General features: G+C 54.9%; 2 protein-coding genes across 5 annotated transcripts; both read left to right on the plus strand.

Moving 5' to 3' along the window:
• The first annotated feature begins 12,246 nt into the window (after positions 1-12,246).
• On the plus strand, positions 12,247-17,175 carry C1QA (complement C1q A chain). 4 transcript variants are annotated; one of them, XM_084651379.1, is made up of 4 exons: positions 12,256-12,401; positions 13,682-13,733; positions 14,107-14,354; positions 15,339-17,175. In XM_084651379.1, the coding sequence occupies exons 3-4, from the start codon at positions 14,141-14,143 to the stop codon at positions 15,905-15,907; spliced, it is 783 nt and encodes a 260-aa protein (XP_084507505.1). In that variant the 5' UTR covers positions 12,256-12,401; positions 13,682-13,733; positions 14,107-14,140; the 3' UTR covers positions 15,908-17,175. The 4 variants fall into 4 exon arrangements, with proteins under 4 accessions (XP_084507507.1, XP_084507505.1, XP_084507506.1 ...); XM_084651380.1 differs by having other exon boundaries at positions 14,185-14,354; XM_084651381.1 differs by lacking the exon at positions 13,682-13,733 and having other exon boundaries at positions 12,247-12,401; positions 14,185-14,354.
• A 1,865-nt stretch (positions 17,176-19,040) lies between these two features.
• On the plus strand, positions 19,041-21,989 carry C1QC (complement C1q C chain). Its single transcript, XM_084651382.1, has 3 exons — positions 19,041-19,233; positions 20,179-20,366; positions 20,830-21,989. Exons 2-3 carry the CDS (start codon positions 20,183-20,185, stop codon positions 21,384-21,386), a joined length of 741 nt encoding a protein of 246 aa, XP_084507508.1. The 5' UTR covers positions 19,041-19,233; positions 20,179-20,182; the 3' UTR covers positions 21,387-21,989.
• The last annotated feature ends 2,055 nt before the right edge of the window (positions 21,990-24,044 follow it).

A 24,044-nucleotide genomic window follows, 5' to 3' on the forward strand; every position in this document is an offset into this window, starting at 1 on the left:
CAGTATGGAACAAATGGCAAAAAGGGGGAGCCATTAGCAATGAGTGAAAACCAACAGTTAAAAATGAAGACAATTGATAAGGGAAGATAAACTCTATGGCTGGTACTGTTAAGGATAATAAGAAATAATTCTTTAAATATATCAGGAACAAATGAAACCCTAGTATAATCCCTCTGTCAGGTGATGTCAGGAGCAACAAAGGCCGGCTTCAATATTTTAGAGTGTGACAGTCTGTACCCCTATGTTCACCGCTCTAACAAAATTATGTTAAATTTTGCAAAAAAAAGTATTCCTTGTGAGGTATCATCAAAAAGTCATAATTTGATGATCATTATTGTGTGGCAACATTGTACGTAAAGTTATAAGATTCTACCATATGATATTACTAAGACCTGTTCCAACTGGGGAGTAGTTACAAACCCATTCCCTAGAGACAAAAGGAAAGACAATGACTCAGACAGGTGTCAGCAAAATCAAATGGTCCATCCCCTAGTTAAGTGGTGATTCTCTGACAGGAAAGAGGGTGTGAGTGAAAAATCTACATCTTGACAAAGAGACAGCTTGGGGTTCCCATCCACCTAGACTTTCTGTCTCCTGAACCTCAGTTGGAGATTATTCTCAAAGAAGAAAAAGAACTATAAGAAGGGAGAGCAGATGCTCCAAATAATCTCTCCCTTTCTTTCTACCCACAGCATCGACAACACCTGAAGAATAAGAAAGCAGCATTGGACTGGGAGAGGAATCCTGAATGTAAGAAATTCAGCCAGTAAGACTGCTGAAACATTTGGTGTGAGAGACTTTGCTTTGAATTCACTTAGCTTGTTCAATTAACCTTAGTTGTGTTGTACTTTTATTTTCTTGTAACCAATTCTGACTTTTATGCCTGATTGTTTGAATTGAAGTGTTTGGGAAATTGTATTTGGGATCACAGGCTTCATGCATATCATTTTCTATTAATAAAATGAGGGACTTTATATGAGCTTGTGTTGTCCAGGAGAGCGCTGGGCAGTACAAGATGCACATTTGTGGGGAAAGTCTGGGACTAGGAATTGGCTGGTGTTTCCCTGCAGTATAAATGGAGGAGATGGTATGATGGAATAACATGATTTTGGCAATTACTTAATCTTTAAATATTTGTGGTAAATAGGCCCAAGGGCCTGTGATGGGATGTTAGATGGGGTGGGATCTAAGTTACTACAGAGAATTCTTTCCTGGGTATCTGGCTGGTGAATCTTGCCCATATGCTCAGGGTTCAGCTGATCACCATATTTGGGGTCGGGAAGGAATTTTCCTCCAGGCCAGATTGGAAGAGGCCCTGGGGGTTTTTTGCCTTTCTCTGTAGCATGGAGCATGGGTCACTTGCTGGAGGATTCTCTGCACCTTGAAGTCTTTAAACCACGATTTGAGGACTTCAATAGCTCAGACATAGGTGAGAGGTTTATCGCAGGAGTGGGTGGGTGAGATTCTGTGGCCTGCGTTGGGCAGGAGGTCGGACTAGATGATCATAATGGTCCCTTCTGACCTTGGTATCTATGAATCTATGAATTCAAGAGTGACTGCCCACAGCACTCATACAGCATAGCTGGGAGCGGTTTACATGCTGGAGGCTGTGTGGGAGTGGACCAGGAGTGGTTGCTCTCACAGCGAAGCTGGGTAAAAGGCCCCCCAGGTTGGAGAACTGAGGGGACACAGCTGTTCCTCAGTCCAGATTGCACCCTGGTTAACGTCACATAGGTTTTCTCTTAAAATTAGTAAACACACTAGCTCAACCCTGACACCTGGGAAAACTAAATCCCTCTGTTGGGTGTCCTTGACAATCAATACATCCCCTCCCACAAGCATTGTGTCTCTGTGTGTGAAACAGAGAACACTTAACTAATAAGGGGAAAGGGAACCCAGCATTTACTGGAGAAAAAACAATAATACATCAACCACAGGTTTCTGTGAATGGTAAGTAAAACTTCCACCCCGCAGTGTCCTTTGCCTCCATTGCCCCATCTGCCAGTGTGAATGCCTAATGGACAAATGTCCTTTTGACATCTCATGTACCATCCTCTTTCCCGTCTGGGGCATCCCACTCATGCTTTGTTGTCACTGGATAATGAAATTGCAGAGCCCAGGAATGTATTTGGACAGGTCTATCTCCAGCCCCTTGGGGGCAGTGCTGCCTGGCTTCTGTGGGTAGGTCTCACCCAGGTCAAGATCTGCTTATTCTGTTTCTTGCTCCAGTTCACCAGTGCAGAGGGCTCCTTCTCTCTCACAGTAGCAATGGTATAGTCCAGTGCTAGATAAGGGCAGTGTGACGATCTGTACCCCATAGTCATCCCTTGCACACTATTATAATAATCTTTGTACAAGTATGCCTTGTGAGGTATCATTTGAAAACTCATATCTCACTGGTTTCAGAGTAGCAGCCGTGTTAGTCTGTATCCGCAAAAAGAAAAGGAGGACTTGTGGCACCTTAGAGACTAACAAATTTATTTGAGCATAAGCCCACTAGTCAATACTGCCCTGATAAAATAAGTGTGGCAACATTCCACTGTACAGTGTTACTAAGACATATTCCAAGTCTGGGGAGCGTCTGGGAAGAATCCAGACGTGCAGGTAAACCCACTGGAGACATTGGGGGTGAGCTGGCAGCTCTGTGATTTGCTTCCTGGGCTGCCGGCTGAACCCTCTTCTCCTGCAAGCAGGGGAGGCAGCTGGCCAGGCTGTGGCGAAACCAGTTCCTCAGAGACAAAGGACAAGCTGAGGCCTCAGCCAAGTGTGAAGTAGGTCAAATGGGCCATCGCCTGTTAAATGGCCATTCTTTGGCAGGAAAGATGGTGTGGGAGAAAAATCTACATTTTAGCAAAGAAACAGCATGGGGTTCCCATCCACACAGACTTTCTGTTTCCTGAACCTGAGCTGGCAATGCTTCTCGAAGAAAGGAGAGGATTCTAAGGGGGAATTGCAGATGCAGATCACACCCTAAAATATTGAAGCTGGCCTTTGTTGCTCCCGACAACACCTGACAGAAATGTTATACTCGGGTTTCATTTGTTCCTGATATATTTAAAGAATTATTTCTTGCTGTCCTTAACCATACCAGCCATACATTTTTCACAGATACATTTAGTTTCCCTTATCAATTGTCTGCACTTATCGCTTCGTTCTCTCTGCCCACAGCATCTATGAAACCTGAAGTTCAAAGGAAGTTGCATTGGACTGGGGGATGGATCCTGACTGAAAGAAGTCTAGCCAGTAGGACTGCTGAAACTTGCGCTGAGAGAGACCTTGCTTTGAATTCACTCTCGGTTGTTACATTAATTCCATTTTACTTTTCTTTTTCTTGTGACCAGTTCTGACTTTTAGCCGCATTACTTGTATTCACTTAAAAGCCATCCTTCTGTAGTTAATACACTTGTTTTATTGTTTCATCTAAACCAGTGTGTTTGAACTGAAGTGTTTGGGAAACTCCATTTGGGATAACAGGATTTGTGCATATCATTTTCTATTAATAAAATGACGGGCTTTCTATGAGCTTGTGTTGTCCAGGAGAGAGCTGGGCAGTACAAGACGTACATTTCTGGGGAACGTCTGGGACTGGGTGCATGCTGGTGTCAGCCTTCAGAGGAAGACAAGAGTGGCTGGCTGCAGCACTCCGGCAATACAACTGGGAGTGACGTACATGCTGGAGGCTGGGTGTTAGCAACCCACACAGCAGTGTAAAGGGCACCCCAGGTTGGAGGGTTGAGGTGACACAGCTGTTCATTGTTCTAGATTGTATCCTGGGCATGGTCCAACTGTAAGTCATGATACAGAAAAGCGCCAGAAGGATAGGTGTGAAGTATGCCTTGAAAATACATTGTTAACGGCTACAGCGCTCTGTCACGCATGCTTGATCTCGCTCTGCTCAGGTAACTGTATCTGTGGCAAGTGAGGTTGCCACCAATCACCCTTATGCCTCTTCCAAATCTTTGGCTTCTTCTTAGAGCTCAAGACAATGAGTCAAGAGCCCCCTACCAGCAGATAGGACATCTTGTGTGCAGAGCAGTAACTAAGCTAAAGTTAAAATACACCATGCCCAGGACAGGAAAGATCTGATAGAATCATAGGGTTGGAAGAGACCTCAGGAGTTATCTAGTCCAACCCCCTGCTCAAAGCAGGACCAACCCCAACTACTATCTCGCCAAAGTAGTGAGAAGACAGCAAGATGGAGGTTTCTTTAAGGGGCCCCCCTATCCAGGTTACCCCTTCCTGATGATCCCAGAGCTGGGCAGTCCCTACCTGCCCAACGGAGCCCTGTCCCCTGGCGGTGCTCACACAGTAAGTGCTGCTCACTTTGGTTTGGCCCCTCTGCTGTCAGGAGAACTCCTTTCTCCCTGCAGACACTGTTCAGCTGTTCTTTCACCCTAGCTGAGGAGAGACCCCTGATGTCCAGGGACAGTGTATGTGGTCAGTGGGGGGGGGGGGGCTTTTGCTGTCTTGCGGAGTAGAAGTGTCTGCTCTGACTCTTGTTTTGCGGCGTTGATTGCATGAAAGTGGTCTTTTATAAAGTAACTTGAGGCTGCATTCTCATCCTACTGATCTGACAACATGAGTGCTGGGGAGACTGCCCCTATGGTGAAGTTAGATTGTTTTCTTTGGAAGCTGAAGAGATGAGCCTATGTGGCTCTAGGAAGAAGAATAAAGGAGTTGGAGGCGCAAGTGGTGTTCTCGTCCATCCTCCCCGTGGAAGGAAAAGGCCTAGGTAGGGAGCGTCGAATTGTGGAAGTCAACGAATGGCTGCGCAGGTGGTGTTGGAGAGAAGGCTTTGGTTTCTTTGACCATGGGATGGTGTTCCATGAAGGAGGAGTGCTGGGCAGAGACGGGCTCCATCTTACGAAGAGAGGGAAGAGCATCTTTGCCAGCAGGCTGGCTAACCTAGTGAGGAGGGCTTTAAACTAGGTTCACCGGGGGAAGGAGACCAAAGCCCTGAGGTAAGTGGGAAAGCGGGATACCGGGAGGAAGCACAGGCAGGAATGTCTGTGAGGGGAGGGCTCCTGCCTCATACTGGCAATGAGGGGCGATCAACAGGTTATCTCAAGTGCTTATATACAAATGCACAAAGCCTTGGAAACAAGCAGGGAGAACTGGAGGTCCTGGTGATGTCAAGGAACTATGACGTGATCGGAATAACAGAGACTTGGTGGGATAACTCATATGACTGGAGTACTGTCATGGATGGTTATAAACTGTTCAGGAAGGACAGGCAGGGCAGAAAAGGTGGGGGAGTAGCACTGTATGTAAGGGAGCAGTATGACTGCTCAGAGCTCCGGTACGAAACAGCAGAAAAACCTGAGTGTCTCTGGATTAAGTTTAGAAGTGTGTGCAACAAGAGTGATGTAGTGGTGGGAGTCTGCTATAGACCACCGGACCAGGGGGATGAGGTGGATGAGGCTTTCTTCCGGCAGCTCACGGAGGCTACTAGATCGCATGCCCTGATTCTCATGGGTGACTTTAATTTTCCTGATATCTGCTGGGAGAGCAATACAGCGGTGCATAGACAATCCAGGAAGTTTTTGGAAAGCGTAGGGGACAATTTCCTGGCGCAAGTGCTAGAGGAGCCAACTAGGGGGGGTGCTTTTCTTGACCTGCTGCTCACAAACCGGGTAGAATTAGTGGGGGAAGCAAAAGTGGATGGGTATCTGGGAGGCAGTGACCATGAGTTGGTTGAGTTCAGGATCCTGACGCAGGGAACAAAGGTAAGCAGCAGGATACGGACCCTGGACTTCAGGAAAGCAGACTTCGACTCCCTCAGGGAACGGATGGCCAGGATCCCCTGGGGGACTAACTTGAAGGGGAAAGGAGTCCAGGAGAGCTGGCTGTATTTCAAGGAATCCCTGTTGAGGTTACAGGGACAAACCATCCCGATGAGTCGAAAGAATAGTAAATATGGCAGGCGACCAGCTTGGCTTAATGGTGAAATCCTAGCGGATCTTAAACATAAAAAAGAAGCTTACAAGAAGTGGAAGGTTGGACATATGACCAGGGAAGAGTATAAAAATATTGCTCGGGCATGTAGGAATGATATCAGGAGGGCCAAATCGCACCTGGAGCTGCAGCTAGCCAGAGATGTCAAGAGTAACAAGAAGGGTTTCTTCAGGTATGTTGGCAACAAGAAGAAAGCCAAGGAATGTGTGGGCCCCTTACTGAATGAGGGAGGCAACCTAGTGACAGAGGATGTGGAAAAAGCTAATGTACTCAATGCTTTTTTTGCCTCTGTTTTCACTAACAAGGTCAGCTCCCAGACTGCTGCGCTGGGCATCACAAAATGCGGAAGAGATGGCCAGCCCTCTGTGGAGATAGAGGCGGTTAGGGACTATTTAGAAAAGCTGGACGTGCACAAGTCCATGGGGCCGGACGAGTTGCATCCGAGAGTGCTGAAGGAATTGGCGGCTGTGATTGCAGAGCCACTGGCCATTATCTTTGAAAACTCATGGCGAACCGGGGAAGTCCCGGATGACTGGAAAAAGGCTAATGTAGTGCCAATCTTTAAAAAAGGGAAGAAGGAGGATCCTGGGAACTACAGGCCAGTCAGCCTCACCTCAGTCCCTGGAAAAATCATGGAGCAGGTCCTCAAAGAATCAATCCTGAAGCACTTGCATGAGAGGAAAGTGATCAGGAACAGCCAGCATGGATTCACCAAGGGAAGGTCATGCCTGACTAATCTAATCGCCTTCTATGATGAGATTACTGGTTCTGTGGATGAAGGGAAAGCAGTGGATGTATTGTTTCTTGACTTTAGCAAAGCTTTTGACACGGTCTCCCATAGTATTCTTGTCAGCAAGTTAAGGAAGTATGGGCTGGATGAATGCACTATAAGGTGGGTAGAAAGCTGGCTAAATTGTCGGGCTCAACGGGTAGTGATCAATGGCTCCATGTCTAGTTGGCAGCCGGTATCAAGTGGAGTGCCCCAAGGGTCGGTCCTGGGGCCGGTTTTATTCAATATCTTCATAAATGATCTGGAGGATGGTGTGGATTGCACTCTCAGCAAATTTGCGGATGATACTAAACTGGGAGGAGTAGTAGATACGCTGGAGGGGAGGGATAGGCTACAGAAGGACCTAGACCAATTGGAAGATTGGGCCAAAAGGAATCTGATGAGGTTCAATAAGGATAAGTGCAGGGTCCTGCACTTAGGACGGAAGAACCCAATGCACTGCTACAGACTAGGGACCGAATGGCTAGGCAGCAGTTCTGCAGAAAAGGACCTAGGGGTGACAGTGGACGAGAAGCTGGATATGAGTCAGCAGTGTGCCCTTGTTGCCAAGAAGGCCAATGGCATTTTGGGATGTATAAGTAGGGGCATAGCGAGCAGATCGAGGGACGTGATCGTCCCCCTCTATTCGACATTGGTGAGGCCTCATCTGGAGTACTGTGTCCAGTTTTGGGCCCCACACTTCAAGAAGGATGTGGATAAATTGGAGAGAGTCCAGCGAAGGGCAACAAAAATGATTAGGGGACTGGAACACATGAGTTATGAGGAGAGGCTGAGGGAGCTGGGATTGTTTAGCCTGCAGAAGAGAAGAATGAGGGGGGATTTGATAGCTGCTTTCAACTACCTGAAAGGGGGTTCCAAAGAGGATGGCTCTAGACTGTTCTCAATGGTAGCAGATGACAGAACGAGGAGTAATGGTCTCAAGTTGCAGTGGGGGAGGTTTAGATTGGATATTAGGAAAAACTTTTTCTCTAGGAGGGTGGTGAAACACTGGAATGCGTTACCTAGGGAGGTGGTGGAATCTCCTTCCTTAGAGGTTTTTAAGGTCAGGCTTGACAAAGCCCTGGCTGGGATGATTTAACTGGGAATTGGTCCTGCTTTGAGCAGGGGGTTGGACTAGATGACCTTCTGGGGTCCCTTCCAACCCTGATATTCTATGATTCTATGATTCTATGAGTTGGGTGGTTTTTCGTATCCTCATTCGTTTCCATGGGGTGCATACGCTCCTCTTCACAAAGTGAGACCTCTAAAGAATTGGCAAGGATGAGGAAAGTGGCAGAGTTTTGCTCCCTGATTCATTCTTCCTCCTTCCTGGGTCGATCATTCAAGCTGATGCAGGCAGCGTGTAATACCCTAGTAGATCCCCACTAAAGTCAGGGTCCATCCCCATGACCCATGAGGATCAATTTGTAAGGTTGGGGCCCAAACTTGTCCCTATTGCTCTTTAGGAAGTTATACGTTGTCAGGTTAATGATCATATATTTCAAACAAACACGCACATGCCCTAGTTTATTTGACTGGTATCCCCTTAGATTATGAAAATAGAACTCCAGAATATCAAATCTAATTTTCCTTCTTTGATGTTGTTTGTTCACTTTTTGCATTTCTCTCTGCTTGGAAGGTGAAAGTAAGCCCCTTTCGCTTGCTGACCCGCAGTTTCATTGGGGGGTGAGGCCCATGTTTTCATGCTGTGACCCCAATCCTGCAGTTGAATGGGCAAGGGAAGACCAAGTGACTTCACTGAGATGGCACAGGGGCTCCTGTGCTGATCTGATTGCACGATTGGGCCCTCTGTATCATGCTCCTGCTTTGAGCAGGGGGTTGGACTAGATGACCTCCTGAGGTCCCTTCCAACCCTGATATTCTATGATTCTATGATTCTATAAATCTAAATAAATAATGACTGAGAAGGAATCTTCCAACTTTCCTGAGTACCACAAACCAAAGACTCGCCCCAACCCCACATGCTGCTCAGTGAGTCAACAAGCCACCCCTGATGCTGAGAGGCTAAGGGATTTGGGCCCTTAGTTTCAGGGGCAGGCCCATGTCTAACCCCAAGGCCACTCTGAGTGTCTGAGTGCCCTGTCACAATGTGAGCGCTGTCAGATTCTCAGGCCAGGTTTGAAGCTCTGGAGGGCCCCAGTGCCGGGTGTATGGCAAGCAGGGTGACTACCTTTTCAAAATGCAAAAACGGGACACATGCAGGAGTCCTGCCCCCTCTGGAGCCCCACCCTCTGCTCCTCCCCTTTCCCCTGAGGCCCCGCCCCCTGTTCAGGCCAGACGCCAGAGCTGGGCAGTGGTAAGAGCCGCCCAGGGAGCCTGAGCTGCTGTGAGGAGCCCCGGCCCTTCCACCTGTCCTGGGCTGGGGGTTGGGGAGCTCAAGATCAGCCCCTGGCCCATGTCCCTTCCCCCCAGGGCGCACTGCCCAGGGCAGGTGGAGGGTCCAGGACTCCCCACCGCGGTCCAGGCCCACTGGGTGGCTCTTAACCTCTTGACCTCCTGAGGTCCCTTCCAACCCTGATATTCTATGATTCTATGGTTCTATGATTAACATGGCCCAGCTCTGGCTTCTGGCCTGGCCAGGGGCAGGGCCTCGGGGGGAAGAGGCGAGCAGAGGGCGGGACCTCATGTCAAGCAGGGGCTAAGGCAATGACTCCACAATCTCTTTCTCGAGTGGTAACAGCTAATTTAGACCCCTTCATTTTGTCTGTATAGCGGGGATGATGTTTTCCAACGTGCATTACTTTGCATTTATCTACACTGAATTTCATCTGCCATTTTGTTTTTTGTTGTCCGGTCACCCAGGTTTGTGAGATCCCTTTGTAACTCTTTGCAGTCAGCTTGGACTTAACTAACTTGAGTAATTTTGTATCGTGTGAAAACTTTGCCATCTCATCCCTTATCCCTTTTTTCAGCTCAATTATGAACACTGTCCCCATACAGATCCTGGGGGACCCCACACTTTACCTGTCGCCAAGCTGAAAACTGACAATTTATTCCTACCCTTTGTCTCCTGTCTTTTAACCGGTTACTGATGGAGGAGAGGACCTTCCCTCTAATCTCATGACTGCTTACGAGCCTTTGTCGAAGGCTTTCTGAAAGTCCAAGCACACTATATGCACTGGATCACCCCTGTCCGTGTTTGCTGACCCCTTCAAAGCATTCGAAGAGATTGGCGAAGAGCTCACATTTTCAGCTCTTGTTGGACTAAAATTGTCTTCCCCTGTGAGTAACTCACCTCTTGCACATGCAGATCCACGCTGTCTCTATCACAGTAGTGCTCTGACGACTATGTAGTGCAGCCAAGACAGGACTTGGAATACCAATGTAAAAACACACAGGAAATGTGCACATGTGCACTTTGTTGTGTCTGTATGAGTGTTAATGTGCACATGTGTATGCTTGTGTGTGTATCTGCATGCGTGTGTATGTGTATGTAGGTATGTATGTACATGCATTCTGTGTAAGTGTCCGTGTACCTATGTGCCTGCCTGCACAGTGGAGGAGAGTCACTTTTCAGGCTAACTTTGCACTCACAGAGAAGCAGATAAGGGCACAAGCTCCTTTTCTGTTCCTGGCTGGGCCCCCTTACAGGTCAAGGATATTTGCATTTCCAGGTTTCTCTAAATTCACACATGCACTGAGCATGCCCATCCTCAGCACTAAGCAGGGCAGATTCCCTGTTCTCCTGCTACCCATGCCATCAGCAATCACACATGCAGCTAAATTGTGTGAGACTTGCTGATGGGCTCTGGAACGTCAGCTAGAAGCCTGGTGTTCCTGCACATTTGTGGCTTCCCAGCAGTCTTGGCCGGCTGTGCTGGCTTGCCAGTCGCTACTCCTCCGGGCTGCTCCCTGCAGTCTGGCTCTGGGTGCTTTGCTCAGACACACGTTTCTCTCTGGGTTTTTCCCTTCGTTCATTGCCGTCGGCTGGATGTTTTCTGTGTCCCATCAGTAGCAGACCCTGGAGCTGCTAATGGCTTTGCCCTGGCCCCAGGGGTGCACTGCGGTGCCAGGGGGATGCTTTCTGGCAGCTCTTTTGGACCTGGTGTCAGCAAAGGTACAGGGTGCCAAGCACTGCCTGCTGCTGGCTAGAGCGTCTGAGGGAAACAAATGCAGGTGGCTCAAAGCGACTCGAGTGGCAAAGGCGGGCTCGGCAGATGGTGCCACTGGCCCGTGTTGGAGAAGGGCACACAGCCAGGAGAGATGGGCCTGGAGCATGCTGGGCCAGCCCCACCCGCCCCTCTGAGCCAAGCTAACAGGATGGGGAGGGCCATGGCAAAGAAACTGCTGCTGCAGTGCATGTTTTCCTGCTGAGAAATCACAAAGCGAGTGGAAGAGGGGCTGGGTGATGGGGAACGGGACGGGGGGATGGGAACAGGAGTGGGGGGCATGATGGGGAACGGGACGGAGGGATGGGAACAGGACTGGGAGCACAATGGGGAATGGGATGGGGGGAAGGGAACAGGAATGGGGAGCACGATGGGGAATGGGATGGAGGGAAGGGAACAGGACTAGGCAGATGAGGCATGGGGTCAATGGTTGTATGTTGTTGACCCTTTTTGGCTAGAGCAGCTAGTTTGGGTCCCTGGGGATGTTACCTTGGGGAGACCAGTGCAGGCTGATATTTGCTTTGATGCAGTCTTGTTTCTCTACAAGGAATGTACAAAGTCCGGTGTGTCCGAATGCAGGAGGAATTGAGATCAAAAGGGGCAGGTTCTTGGCTGACCCCAGGCCTCTTTAGCCAACACCAGACCCAAAAGCCCTTTCCTAGCTTTTTCCAGCATCACTCTGTACTCACTGACTCCTGCTTGGCTTCCTGGCTCTCTCTCTCTGGTGTGTGTGGTCTCAATTTCTGTGTGTCCTGCCTTCCCTCACACGCACACACACCCCACGAAAAATACTCACGAAAGCCCTCTATAGGTGGGAGGCGTCTGGCAAACTCATTCTGACAGTGATGTTAAGTGACGGGTGAGTTCACACCTATCAATCTCTATAAGGTTTTAACTCAACCCATGCAATATTTCAGCCAGCTCATAGCAACACCATGGAATTAGTTTTACAATTTTCTTTCTTTAAAATCCCAGTTTATTGAGTTTGCTCCTTGAGAACACCCTGCCCCATACAAAGTGCAGGTTTCACACAGAACTCCCTCACAATTCTGGTGAGATATAGTGCAAGTCCTGGTGTCCTGCCCCACTCTTGCACACATTCCATGTGCTGTGTCACACCTATACTGAGCTGCTCCCCGCAAACCTTAGCCTCTGAGTGCCAGCTCCTGGGGCCAGGGACTAGGGCTTTGTTCAGTGTGTGCAGTGGTGCCCTGCAGTAGGGGCTGCTGGGGGGCCAGGGAGGCACCGAGCAGGAAGCAGGGTCCGGCCTGCCCAGATCTGCTGTGGTTTTGAGTCTAAAAGTGTTAGCACTTTTGCTGACCAGGACGTTCTCATTGTTCCGGGAGACCCAGCACGGGGCAGGGGGTAAACACCAAAAGGGGAAATGGGTGGGGAAGTGAAACTCAGCAGCTTCTTCCAACCCTGATCGGACAGAGCCACCCGCAATCCCCCCAGCCCGCACTCTCCGCCTCATTCTCCCTCTCGGGGAAGGTCAGAGACCAAACGAAGCCCCCTGCTCACAGAGCCTCAGCCAGCCTCTGGGAGAGGTAAGTGACTCTTCTCTGTGCTGCCCAGATGCACTTCTCCCGTGCAGGCTGCACTCTGGTCCCCAGTGGCAGGTCTCTGCGTTCGGGATCCCGCAACCTTTCTTTCTCAGCCCCTTCCTGCCATGTTCGGACTGGCTCTCTGCCACCTCGCTCTTCGCCTGTCCTGGGCCGAGGAGCTCCCAGCCCCTCCCCAGGTGCATGGCTGTAGGGAGCTGGGAAGGGGGTAGCCCCTCAGGCCTTGCGTTCCCTCTCAGAAGGCCAGTGTGCAGGGGGTCCCAGCCAAGCAGTACAGGGGGATGGTCACGTCCCATTCCCCTTGCCCTGCGATGCAGCCAGTCTGCGGTGGCTCTGTGCTGAAATGACAAGTCGCTTTTCTTGCCTTGCTGCTGCGCGGCATCTCTGAGCCCTGCCCAGTTGCAGTCAGCTCTCATCAGGTCATTCCCTGCTCCAGGGGCTGGTCTCTCTGGGCCCATCTTCCCTGACAGTCAGAGCAGTTCCTGGCTTGGGGTCACCTTCTCCCAGCCCTGCAGATGGGGGTCCCCTGCAGTGCAGGTCAGGGTCTCAGCCTCAGCTAGGGGCTGGGAGCGAAGTTTGGGCTCTGCATCGTGTATCTGCATCAGACCTAGCCCACTCCTGGCTCTGGATGGGTGCCCTGGTCATACCCCCATGCTGCTCATGGCCAGGATGTAGCCAGTTCTGAATCTGGGTGTTGGCTCTGACCCAGGTTTGATTCTGGCTGGATGGGTCATCTCTGCCCCGGTGCTGACTCTGGGGTGGAAGACTGGTGAACATGACATTGTGAATGACATATGAACAGTGGAGAGAGGAAAGGAATCAGAGTCTGAAAGTTTAAAACACTGGTTGGAAGCCTGGGCCCATGGCAATCTATGGGGGTTTGGTCACTGACACCAAAAAGGCCAGAATCTCACCCTGTCTATTAAACCCCAATACCTAATGCACCGGTTGGAGAAAGGATGTCTTTGTTAAAGGACCATTCCTGGTCCCTCCAGCTAGGTTGTGTGCACTCTCAGCATGCACTTGGAGCCCCCAGAAGCACAATACCAGGGACAGCAAAGGTCACAGGCCGCATGTTTCTAAGGTACAAGTGAGCAGAGACCCCCCCCTTTAATTGGTTATCTCTCCCACCCCCACCCCCCATGCTTCTAGAACTGCCCCTTGAATCACAGGTACCTTGGAGGGAGAGAAGGGGACTGAGCTGTTTTTTGATCCTTGGCTCATGTTCTGCTGCTCTGTGCATAGTTGTGATGGTCTCTTTCCAGGTCCCTGCCCGCTGGTAGTCAGCCTCCGCCCCGTGCACGGCAGCCCCTGGAGGTAAGGACAGCCCCCCCCCACACACACACAGACCATAACCAGTGTGGTTAGTGAAGGAGAATGGCCATCTCTGGAATGGTTCTGGAGACAAATTCAAAACTGAAATATCAATTTTCCAAGAGGGCCCATTGCAAATCCTGGGCAGTGACAACAGTCTCCACAGGCTGGAGGGGGTTGTGCAGCTAGGATTTCACCCAGCTCTAGTGTACAGTGCTTGTCTCTCTCTCTCTCTCTCTCTCTCTCTGTGCGTGGGTAGGTGTGGCAAGCTCCCTATCTGCGGCTGTGTGTAGTTGGGTTGGGGACTCTCCCCGGTCCAGGCAGGGGTCTGTAGGGAGGTGGCTGTTGTCCCTGGCTGGAACTGTGCCCCTTGCAGGTGCTGACTCCCGCAGCGGGGAGCAATTGTGGGAATGCCCCAGCCACGGCTCACGCTAGGGGGCCCATGTGCTTGCAGAGGCAGAATGGCTGGCAGATTCTGGCTGGCAGCCAGCACCCTGGCCATGATCCTGGGCATGGCAGTCCCTCAGGAGAACGTGTGTCGAGCACTAAATGGCAAAGATGGCTACCCGGGAGTACCGGGCCTCAATGGGAGGCCAGGGCAGAAAGGCGACAGGGGCGAGCCAGGTAAGGTGGGAGAGGGGAGCTGTAGCTCCCAGGGCTGAGAACATGGGGAGGGCTGGGTATGGTGCTGGGTATTGTCTCTACACCAGTTCCAACTCAGCCCTGGCTGGCTTGGTGGAGGGGACTGAAGGGTTAATGTCTAGCTATTCCACCTGGAAGCAGGCGGGGCACACCCTGACTGTTTCCTAGGAGCAATGCTCACATTGCTCTATCCAAGGACAAGGGCTAGATATGAACCCTGAGAACTTGATTGTTTGGACAGCAACTGTGGGAGGTTTCTTTAGCCTGGGCTCAAGGCCTGAGAACCAGGATTGTAGTAGATAGAGGATGGTAACTAAGCATATGAATCAACGTCATACATTCCTTTGTGTAGCAGTGTGTAATGCTTAGGGGGAGAAATATAATAAAAGGAGAAGGTGGAAGGCGGGGGGGCAGAACAGCCCATCTCCGCTGACCAGCCTGTTTGCTTGCATAAAGTTGTGTTCTGTCTCATCACTGAACCGCAACAGGGGACTGAGCCGGGGCGCTGGCCCAGGCCTGCTCAACAGTGAGGATGGAGCTGGGCTCTGGCCCAGGCCGGCTCGGCAGAGGGGAGGGAGCCGGGCGCTGTCCCAGGCCAGCTCGGCAGAGGGGACTGAGCTGGGCGCTGGCCCAGGCCGGCTCGGCAGAGGGGACTAAGCCAGGCACTGGCCCAGGCCGGCTCGGCAGAGGGGAGGGAGCCGGGTGCTGGTGCAGGCCGGCTTAGCAGAGGGGAGGGAGCCCGGTGCTGGTGCAGGCCGGCTCGGCGGTGAGGATGGAGCCGGGCTCTGGCCCAGACTGGCTCGGCGGCAGAGAGGGATCTGGGGGCTTTTGCCTAGGCTGGCTCAGTACAAGGGATGGAGCCGGCCTCTGGCTGGAGGGTGGCTGCTCATGGGGGGATGTGGCTGGCATCAGCCAACAATGCCTGGGCCCAGGTTCCGTCAGCCGCGGCCTGTTCCTCTCTTCCAGGGTTGCCGGGAAGGAGATCGGGGATCCAGGGACCCAAAGGTGATGAAGGGGAGCCTGGGTCTCCTGGCATGCCTGGGAACCAGGGCTACAGGGGGCCAAACGGTTCCCCCGGGCTCCCAGGGCAGCCGGGGAGGAAGGGAGCCAAAGGCAAGGCTGGCAATATCAAGGACCAGCCCCGACCCGCCTTCTCGGCCTCCAGGAAGAACCCCCCGACCCACAGGAACGTGGTGGTCTTTGACAATCTCATCACCGACCAGGACAGCACCTACAGCACCCAGACGGGCCAGTTCACCTGCCGGGTGCCCGGCGTCTACTACTTTGCCTTCCAGGTGATCTCCAGCGGGAACCTCTGCCTCAGCCTCGCCCTCAATGGGGAAAAGAAGTTGGGCTTCTGCGACAGCAACAGCCGCGGCGTCCTGCAGGTGAACTCAGGCAGCGGTGTGCTCAGGCTGGCCCCGAACGACCGGGTCTGGCTGGAGAGCGACCCCCGCCAAGGCAACAGGGTGTACGACGGCACCGAGGCCAACAGTGTCTTCAGCGGCTTCCTGCTCTTCCCTGACACCCAGTGACGCCCCTCAGCCAGCGCTGCAGCAAGGCGGCCCCTGACGCTCCGAGCCCCCACCGCTTCGCCCGCTGGCCTGTGAGAGCCCGGCCGGGGGGTGTCCTGGAGGGCCGCAGGCCAGCCAACGTGTGCAGACCCAGCCTGTCCTCCCGCACCACTCGGGAGAGCGCTGCGCCAACACACGTGGGGCGCCCTGTGTGCCCTGCAGGGGTGGGAGCCGTCTGCTGAGCTCCCCGGGGCCTGTATCAGAATACTCTGTGTCCAGTTCCACGAGTGTAGGGGATATAGGCCCTGGCCAGGTGTGACGGCCCAGACCCTGCTCCTGCAGAGCTCCCCTTGGCTTTGATGGGACCAGGATCGGGCCCCAAGTGTCTGCCCTGGGAAGCCTGTGCCATCGCAGGCTGGTTCTGGGCATTGTGGGACGAGCGCACCCCCAGCATGCCAAACAGACCGGGAATCCCCACCTGTCCCCATGGGCTGGCATCTGGACTGCCCGGGTCACTCACAGCAGGGGCCTCCTTCCCAGCAGCCAAGTGTGAGGCTCCTCAGACAAGGGTGGGCTCCTTCCTCTGGCCCCATGGCCATGATACCACAGCCCGCAGCCCAGGCCTTAGACATGATCTGTCTGCAAAGGGCCAAAGCCTGCCAGTGGCCCTGTCCTGCTGTGCACCCCTCTGCCCTGGCCTGCGTCCCTGTAACGTGCGGCCTTGAGAGAGCTGCCCAGGGGACCAGGATGTGGCGTGGGGGGATAGGGGTGGTAGATAGGCTGGGTTTGCTCAGCTGCTGGCTGCTCTGTGCCTGGCCTGGAACCCCAGCTAACGCCCTGGGAAGTATCATCTCGCCTTCCAGTCAGGTCCAGTCCGTCGCCCACAGCCGGCGCACTGCCTAAAGAGCCACAGCTCCCACTCCAGTCAGGGTCCCCCCATTCCCAGCCAGGCGCTGCCATTCAGCATGGACTGTGTGCCCCAGGCCAAGGAGAGCGGTCACATTCGGTGCTCTGTCCGAGCAGCACAGTCCCAGACAGTGCCCCGGTCCCAGGGAGCAGAGGCTCAGATCTTCCTGCCATGCTGGTTCTCATCTCCCTGCCGAAGGAGATCAGTTGTCACTGGTGTCATTCCCCCGCTGTGGCCCCTTTATTCCCTGATAGAAAATCGCTGTTGGTTGTGGCTTGCGCTGTACTAACCATTGCAAATCCGGAGCTGGCTGCAGGCCACCCCTGGCTTTCACACCCTTCCAATCAGCACAGACGAATAAACCCTTTCTTTCCCTCGCTCATTCCCATCCAGTGCCTTGGTTTTCTTTCTCGTTCACATCGTCCTGCAAACCGTCAGTGTCCCGGGCCCTTTCCCAGGCTGCTGCTTCCATGGCAGCCCCCCCAGAGCCAGGAACAGCACAGGCCCAGAGCACAACAGGCTGGCGTCTCCCAGGAAAGACCCCCTCAGGATTTGAACTCACCAGCCTTTGCAGAGCCTGCCTTTGGCTCCAGCTCCCCCATCCCAGTGCTGTCCAGTGAGTTCAGGCTCCAAGCCATGATGTCCCTGGGGAGCCTAAAGGAGCCAACAAGGCCAGAGTGTTTCTGATCTGTCAGTACTAAGAGCAATGCCTGGGCAGGCATCTTTCCACCCTGCACCCGGGAAAAGGGATCAGCCTGGCTGACCCAAATACGCTGCAGCTACATAGAAGGTGCAGCAGCCACACACCGCAGTCCATCCTGAGCAGGAGGGACCCCCCAGGGCCAGTGGGCGTCCAGATTCTGTGGCCCACGCGGCCCTGGGCATCTGGGCGTGACAGGGAGCAATGGGTAAGGGAGAAGAGTCTCTGGGAGGGTGACACTTTTTTCTTCCTAAATCAAAATGAGGCCAGCAGCCTCATTCCCATGTGGGAAATGGGGTCCCCCAGCTTGGGTCAGGCTGCAGGCCGTCAGTCCCAGGACCCCTGCACTGTGGGCTGTCCTGTGGCATGCCCAGGCACTGGATTGCTGGTGGGAAGGAGAGCTCTGTCCTAGCGGGAAAAGGGGGAGGGGAGCCGGGCATAATGCTGCAGGGAGCATGGGCACTGCCCCCTGGTAGGGTCCCCGGGCATTACCCTCCCCCCCCCACACAGCAAGCAGAGCGGGCAGAGGACATGTGCCCCTTGCAGAGGGCAGAGCTGGTCCTTCAGGGAGCACGCACTGGACACTCCTGGGGGCCAGCTTGGATTCCTCCTGGGGGCCACCCTGCCCACAGTGACAGAGGAAGGGATAGGGAAAAGAGAGCTGCTCACTCACACTGGTGGGCGCTGTGCTCTCCTCACCAGAACCGGTGCCTCGTCCAGGGGCCTGCGCTCCTGGAACATGCTGGACAGACAGGTGAATGGCTCGACCTCGAACAAGACTTTTGCTGATGCAGCTAGTGAGCCAACACATGGGCCCTGGGGCACTGCCCAGAGGGGTGATACCTGGGTATGGGCCATGGTGCCAGCAGCCCTCCCCAGGGGCTGATACCCAGGTATGTGCCATGCCGCCACCAGGACCCGACCCTGGGGGCTGATTCCCAGATTCCCGGTGTGTGCCACGAGTCCTTCACTGATCCAAAAACATTCTTCAGTAAAAGGAAGCAGGAGTTATATGGGTATTGACCGCGACCCCCCACCAATTCAGTCGTTTTTGCTGGCACCCAGGGGGCTGAGCGGAGGGCTGGGCTGGCCAGGGTGCCCAGTGCAAGGCTGGGAGCGGGCCGTGACACGTGCCAGGAGATGGGGATGACACAGACTCAGCACTAACCCTCATCCCCAGACCGATGGGCGAGTGTCGGAGGTCACAGGGTTCTGAGCAGCTGCCCTGGGCACTGGGCTGAGGTTGTGCCACTGTGGGGGCACCCCCAGCATGGCCCTCTGCCCTCCTACACTTCAGTCCCAGAGGGAGGGGAAGAAAGCGGGAAGGTGAGCGGAGGGGCAGTGCCCTGATGGAGGTGCGCATCTGCCTCTGGATCAGCCGTGAGCACTGCACACTGCCCCTGGTCCTGCTGCTGACTCTGGCACCCCTGGTCTGGTCCTTCCTGCCCTGCCCCTTGGCGGCCAGGCCCATGACGAGGTGGGGAGCACCGGCGCGGCATTCAGTGCTGCCCGGCACTGTGGAAAACGCTTGCTCAGAAGAAATGTCCAGGACAGGGATGTGAAACTTGGCCAGGGCCCCAGCGAGGGGGCTGGTCTTTCCAAGAGGCCTGTCCTGGACTCCTTCAGACACCAACTTCCTCCTGGCTGGTGTTGCAGCCAGAGCTCTGACAAGCCAGCCAGCAGCCCCACCACAGCAGAGCCCTCCAGAGAGTGCAGGAGCCAGCGCCCTGCCCCAGAGAGGTAAGGGGCTGGCGGGGGGCAGCGGCAGGACATTGGTGAAGCGGCTAGGCCTGTGTCACTGTGCTGTGGCCACGGTGGCAGGCATTGCCATGGCCATAGGAGCTGACGTGTGGCTCTGGAAGGGCTGGCTGGTGGGCTCACAGCGGGGATACCCCAGTAGCCTGCTCCTGGGAGTGGCCGTACTTATGGCCACTGGTAGGTCAATCTGCATAAGGGTTTTCACTAACTCTCTGCAGGACTTCTGGGTCTAAGAGCCCCTGCTAGGCCGGAGGGCAGAGGCATGGGCCAGCAGGTGCACTGGTGTGGGGCAGCCAAGCTGGGCAATGCACTGTCCAGTGCAGGGACAGATTGCGGAAAGGCAGAGCTGCCCCCCCGAGCAGCGCAGCACCAGGGATCCTGGAAATAGGACAATGCCCTGGGAGCCGGGCTATCCCTGTGCCAGCACCAGGGAACCCCAGAATGGACCTTTCTCCAGCAACCCAGCTGTGCTGTGGGCCACAGCCAGCACCAGTGACAGGCAAACCAGGGCCAGGCAGCTCAAGCCTCTCTGTCCATGCACCCACAGCAGGGGCCATTCCTGACCTACGCTCAGAGCCGGGAGCGGGAAGGGCTGCCAGAAAGGAGAGAGGCTGCCCATGAGGGTGGGGAGGGAGACGCTGCCCTGACTCTCTGGCTGGGCTCTGGGCTCAGGCAGGCAAAGCCCGTCAGGCAGCGTTCCGGACCCATGCAGGCTGCCGAGGGGACAGGCTGTGCCCCAGGGGGCGGGAGCGGGTGGGGATGGCAAGCCGAGGGAGGGTGGGTCCTGGTATGAGCGAGGGTCAGAGTAACCTGCGGTCTGTCACTGGGTGGAGATGCTGCACGCAGCCTGGCAGCAAGGGGCCTCCGCTGTGCCCACAGCGACAGGACAGGGACTCTCAACACTCTCCACATTTCCACTCGTGGTAGGACAATGATAGTCAAGAACGTCTGGGAACCAGTGGGCCTGGGCCTAGCCCTTCTCCTCCTGGCGCTGGAGACCACCGTGACAGGCAATGCTTCCCACAGCTGCTATGGTACCCCTGGGCTGCCTGGCACACCTGGCATGCCTGGCAAGGATGGCAGAGATGGGCTGAAAGGAGTCAAAGGCGAACCAGGTAGGTACCCTCTAACAGAAGCTTGTCAAGGGAGTGGGCATTGGAGAGGTGTCACCAGAGGGCTCCCCGCGGCCCATAGTGCCCGGAAGATAGAGGATTAGTGCCAGCTCTGTCCTGGGGTGCACAGGTGGGAAAGCACAGAGGGAGAGGACAGGACCTGGCCCCACAGCCTGACCCCAATGCAGGGAATCAGCTCCCCTTCTCCGGCGCCTTTCCTACAGGAGTTCAGACACTAGCACAGTTGCCCGCTCAGCATCAGAGCCCTGGGGGCTGGCTCAGGGATACCAACCCTTTGCAAGCACGGAACGGAGGGGAGAGGACTTGCCCACACAGCCAGGGTAGGCTGGGAACACGGCCGCTCAGCCACCAGGGCAGGGGGGGCAGGGAGGAGCCGCCAGCCGTCCCTTCCCAATGCACGGAGCCACTGGATCCACACTGACGGACACTCCCTGGAACCCCACAGGCATCCCGGCCATTCCTGGAACCCGAGGGCCCAAGGGGAAGAAAGGAGAACCTGGCAGCCCTGGCCTGCAAGGAAAAACTGGTCCCATGGGTCCCTCTGGCATCCGGGGAGAGCCGGGTGAGCAAGGCCAGCCTGGAGGGCCCGGCATGGCTGGCAATTACAAGCAGAAGCACCAGTCAGCCTTCTCAGTAGTGAGACAGACTGGGCAGTACCCAGACAAGAATGCCCCGGTGGTGTTCAACCACGCCATCACCAACCCCACCCAGGACTACAACACCACCTCGGGCAAGTTCACGTGCCGCGTGCCCGGCCTCTACTACTTCGTCTTCCACACCTCCCAGATCGCCAACCTCTGTGTCAACATGTACAAGAACCGGCAGAAGGTGGCCAGCTTCTGCGACCACATGTCCAACAGCAAGCAGGTCAGCTCCGGAGGCCTGCTGCTGCGCATGGACGCCGGGCACCAGCTCTGGCTGGCAGTCAACGATTACAACGGCATGGTGGGCATCGCTGGCTCTGACAGCGTCTTTTCCGGCTTCCTGGTCTTCCCAGACTAGGCGGGCCGGGCCAGCTCTGGCATGCGCCGGCTGATCCCAGCCTCTCTCTGCCCTCTAACGTGCACGCTGGCGCTCTCCCTGCATCGCAGCGCCTCACTGTGGGGCACAAGGGAACGGCACGCCCAGGGCTCTCTGCACAGGTCCTCTGCTTGCGTCAGCTTGGCTGGGCTGGGGCCGGACCTGTTGGCTGCAGTCCTGTCCCTGTTGGGCCCCGGTAGCCACCCAGAGCAGCCAGACTCCAACCAAAAACTAACCAGGGCCGAGCAGGTTTTCACATGTGTTTTCAAGACAGAGTCACCAAGTGTAAGGGAAGAGGGTTGTCTGGCTGCATCCCTGCTTAGCGAGAACCACGGTGGCCCCACTGTCCCCGCTCTCCCCAGCTGCTCTGCGCTCTGTACACAGTACAGGGTCTAGCTGCTGCACGCTCTTCATTAACTAGCTCTCGCTGCTTCACGCTGCTCACACCCAGAGACTCCTAGCCCTGGGGTCTCCCCGCTGCCCCCAGCGAGTCAGACCAGGGATGGGTTCGCCCCAGAAAGTTTGGAAAGGGAACTTGGCCATGAGCTTCTGTCGAAAACGTCAATAAATCCCCACTCTGTGGCACAGGGCCTGGTGTCTCATGTTCTACCCTCACCACGCAGCATATCAGAAACCTGTGTGTGTGTGTGTGTGTGTGCGTGACCTATTTCTATAGCACTGGTTACAGGAGCTAGACATCGAACGCCACCAATGCCCAGCCAGGCCTCCGTTGCCCATGTGGGGTGTGCGCTCCTGTTGGTGGGCGACTGGGCGCAGTTGGGAAAGGGGAGTTTGTCTCAGAGCAGGGCAGCGCTGAGCTCCCTCTGCCCCATGGAGTGAGGGGGGAGGAAGGGGCCTGTTTCCCATCCCTGCACACAGGCCCGGGCTCCATCTCCCTCCCAGTTGTCTCAGCCCTCCCAGGCAGAGGCTGTGGCCAGGCAATGAGCTGGTTCAGCCCCTTCTCTAGATGGCCTCTGGGTACAAGTCCGGCTCTGACTGCAAGTTAAGCTGCCCTTCCCCATGGGGCCTGAGGAACAGTGCCTGCCACCACCCCCACCCCGGATGGATTCTCTCTCTGTTGACACAAGGGTGCAAGTGAGTCACAACGCTAGGGCCAAATGCATCCTGAATTGGCCTTGCCCCAGGCCCAGCCGCTAGCCCAGCTCCCTGGCAAACACACAAAGCGCCACCATGCCCCTGGCCTTGGCGCCTGGCACACCCTGGCCCCGGCGCCCAGAGGCTCCAAGGGCACAGCACACAGCCAGGCCTCATCCAAACAGAAATGGCCTGAGAATGCCTGTGTCCCATTCCTCCCTCCCAGCCTTGTAGATTGGCCCCACATTGATGTCCTGGGTTCTTGGTGCCTCACCTCAAGGCTTCCAAGCTGCTTCATGAAGCTGCTGGGCCCCCCAGCACCCTGCCCAGCCATTGTCATAAAGTGCAACTGTTCCATTCCCACCATGGACACAGGGATTGTCAGACGAGCTTAGGATCCTTGGGGCCTCTCTGAGGCCAGCTCAGAGGCACTGAATGTCAGAGGAAGCTGGGAGCTGCCACAGAGCCTCAGGGGGCATCCTGAGATTCTAGGAACGGGTCTGTAAAGCTCCAAAGCTTCCCTTTGACGCACAGACACAAGGAGCTGATCCCCACCGCCCCCTGAGGCCATGCCAGGGCCCAGGACAGCACCGCGCCTTCTCAGCTCATGCTAGACTCTGGAGAGTGCTAGAGGAAGCGCCTGGGAGTCTGGAGATAGTCACCGCACATCTCTGGGCACCAGTCTCCCCATCTGTCCAGTGCAGCTCAGCTGGGCAGCTGGACCCTGAGCACGGGTCACTCAGGGTCTGTCTACACTGCAGTTAGGTACCTGCGGCCGGCCCGTGCCAGCTGACTTGGGCTTGCAGGGCTCTGGCTAAGGGGCTGTTTAACTGTGATGAAGACGTTTGGGACCCCACCACTCACCCCCATCTCACAGGGTCCCAGAGCCCATGCTCCAGCCCGAGCCCAAATGTCTAAAGTGCAATTAACAGCCCCTTGCCCCAAGCCCTGTGAGCCCAAGCCGTGGGTGTCTAATTGCAGTGTAGACACACCCTCAGAGGCCTAAGCTAGCCAGGGCCTTCTGTAGCCGAGCCCATCTTTCCGCAGTCTCTCTAGTGACAATTGTGGCCCAGCACTTCTCAGTTCTCTGGATGAGGAGGCAAAAACTCCCCCAGGTTACAACACAGGGCTCCAGTGGTGTTTATAACCAGGAGCTGCTTGTCCGAATGGCTAGTGCCTGCCCCGAGCCTGGCTCAGGAACTCCAGGCAGGTTTGAGTTCACAGAAGAATGGACACCTGAGCATTCCCTCCTGACACCCGCAATAGCACCTCCCCGGGGATCTGCAGGGGCGTGCATGTGCCACTCGCTGGTTCAAAGCACTTACAAACTCTGCTAATGAATCAAGCCAAATATCTGCAGAGCAGGGACCTTCCAAGGAGCCCTTTCAACTTGAAATCCGCTTGACCGAGAGCTCCCCCTAGGGCAGGGGAGCCTGAACCACACCCCTGACCCTACGTGACACTGAGCGCTGGAAGGGCCATCACAGTCACTGGGGAATGCAGCATCAGGCCCCACTGTGTGGACACCCCAGGCCAAATCCCAGC

Source organism: Lepidochelys olivacea, assembly GCF_965140295.1.
Source record: "Lepidochelys olivacea isolate rLepOli2 genome assembly, chromosome: 18".
Lineage (NCBI taxonomy): Eukaryota > Metazoa > Chordata > Testudines > Cheloniidae > Lepidochelys > Lepidochelys olivacea.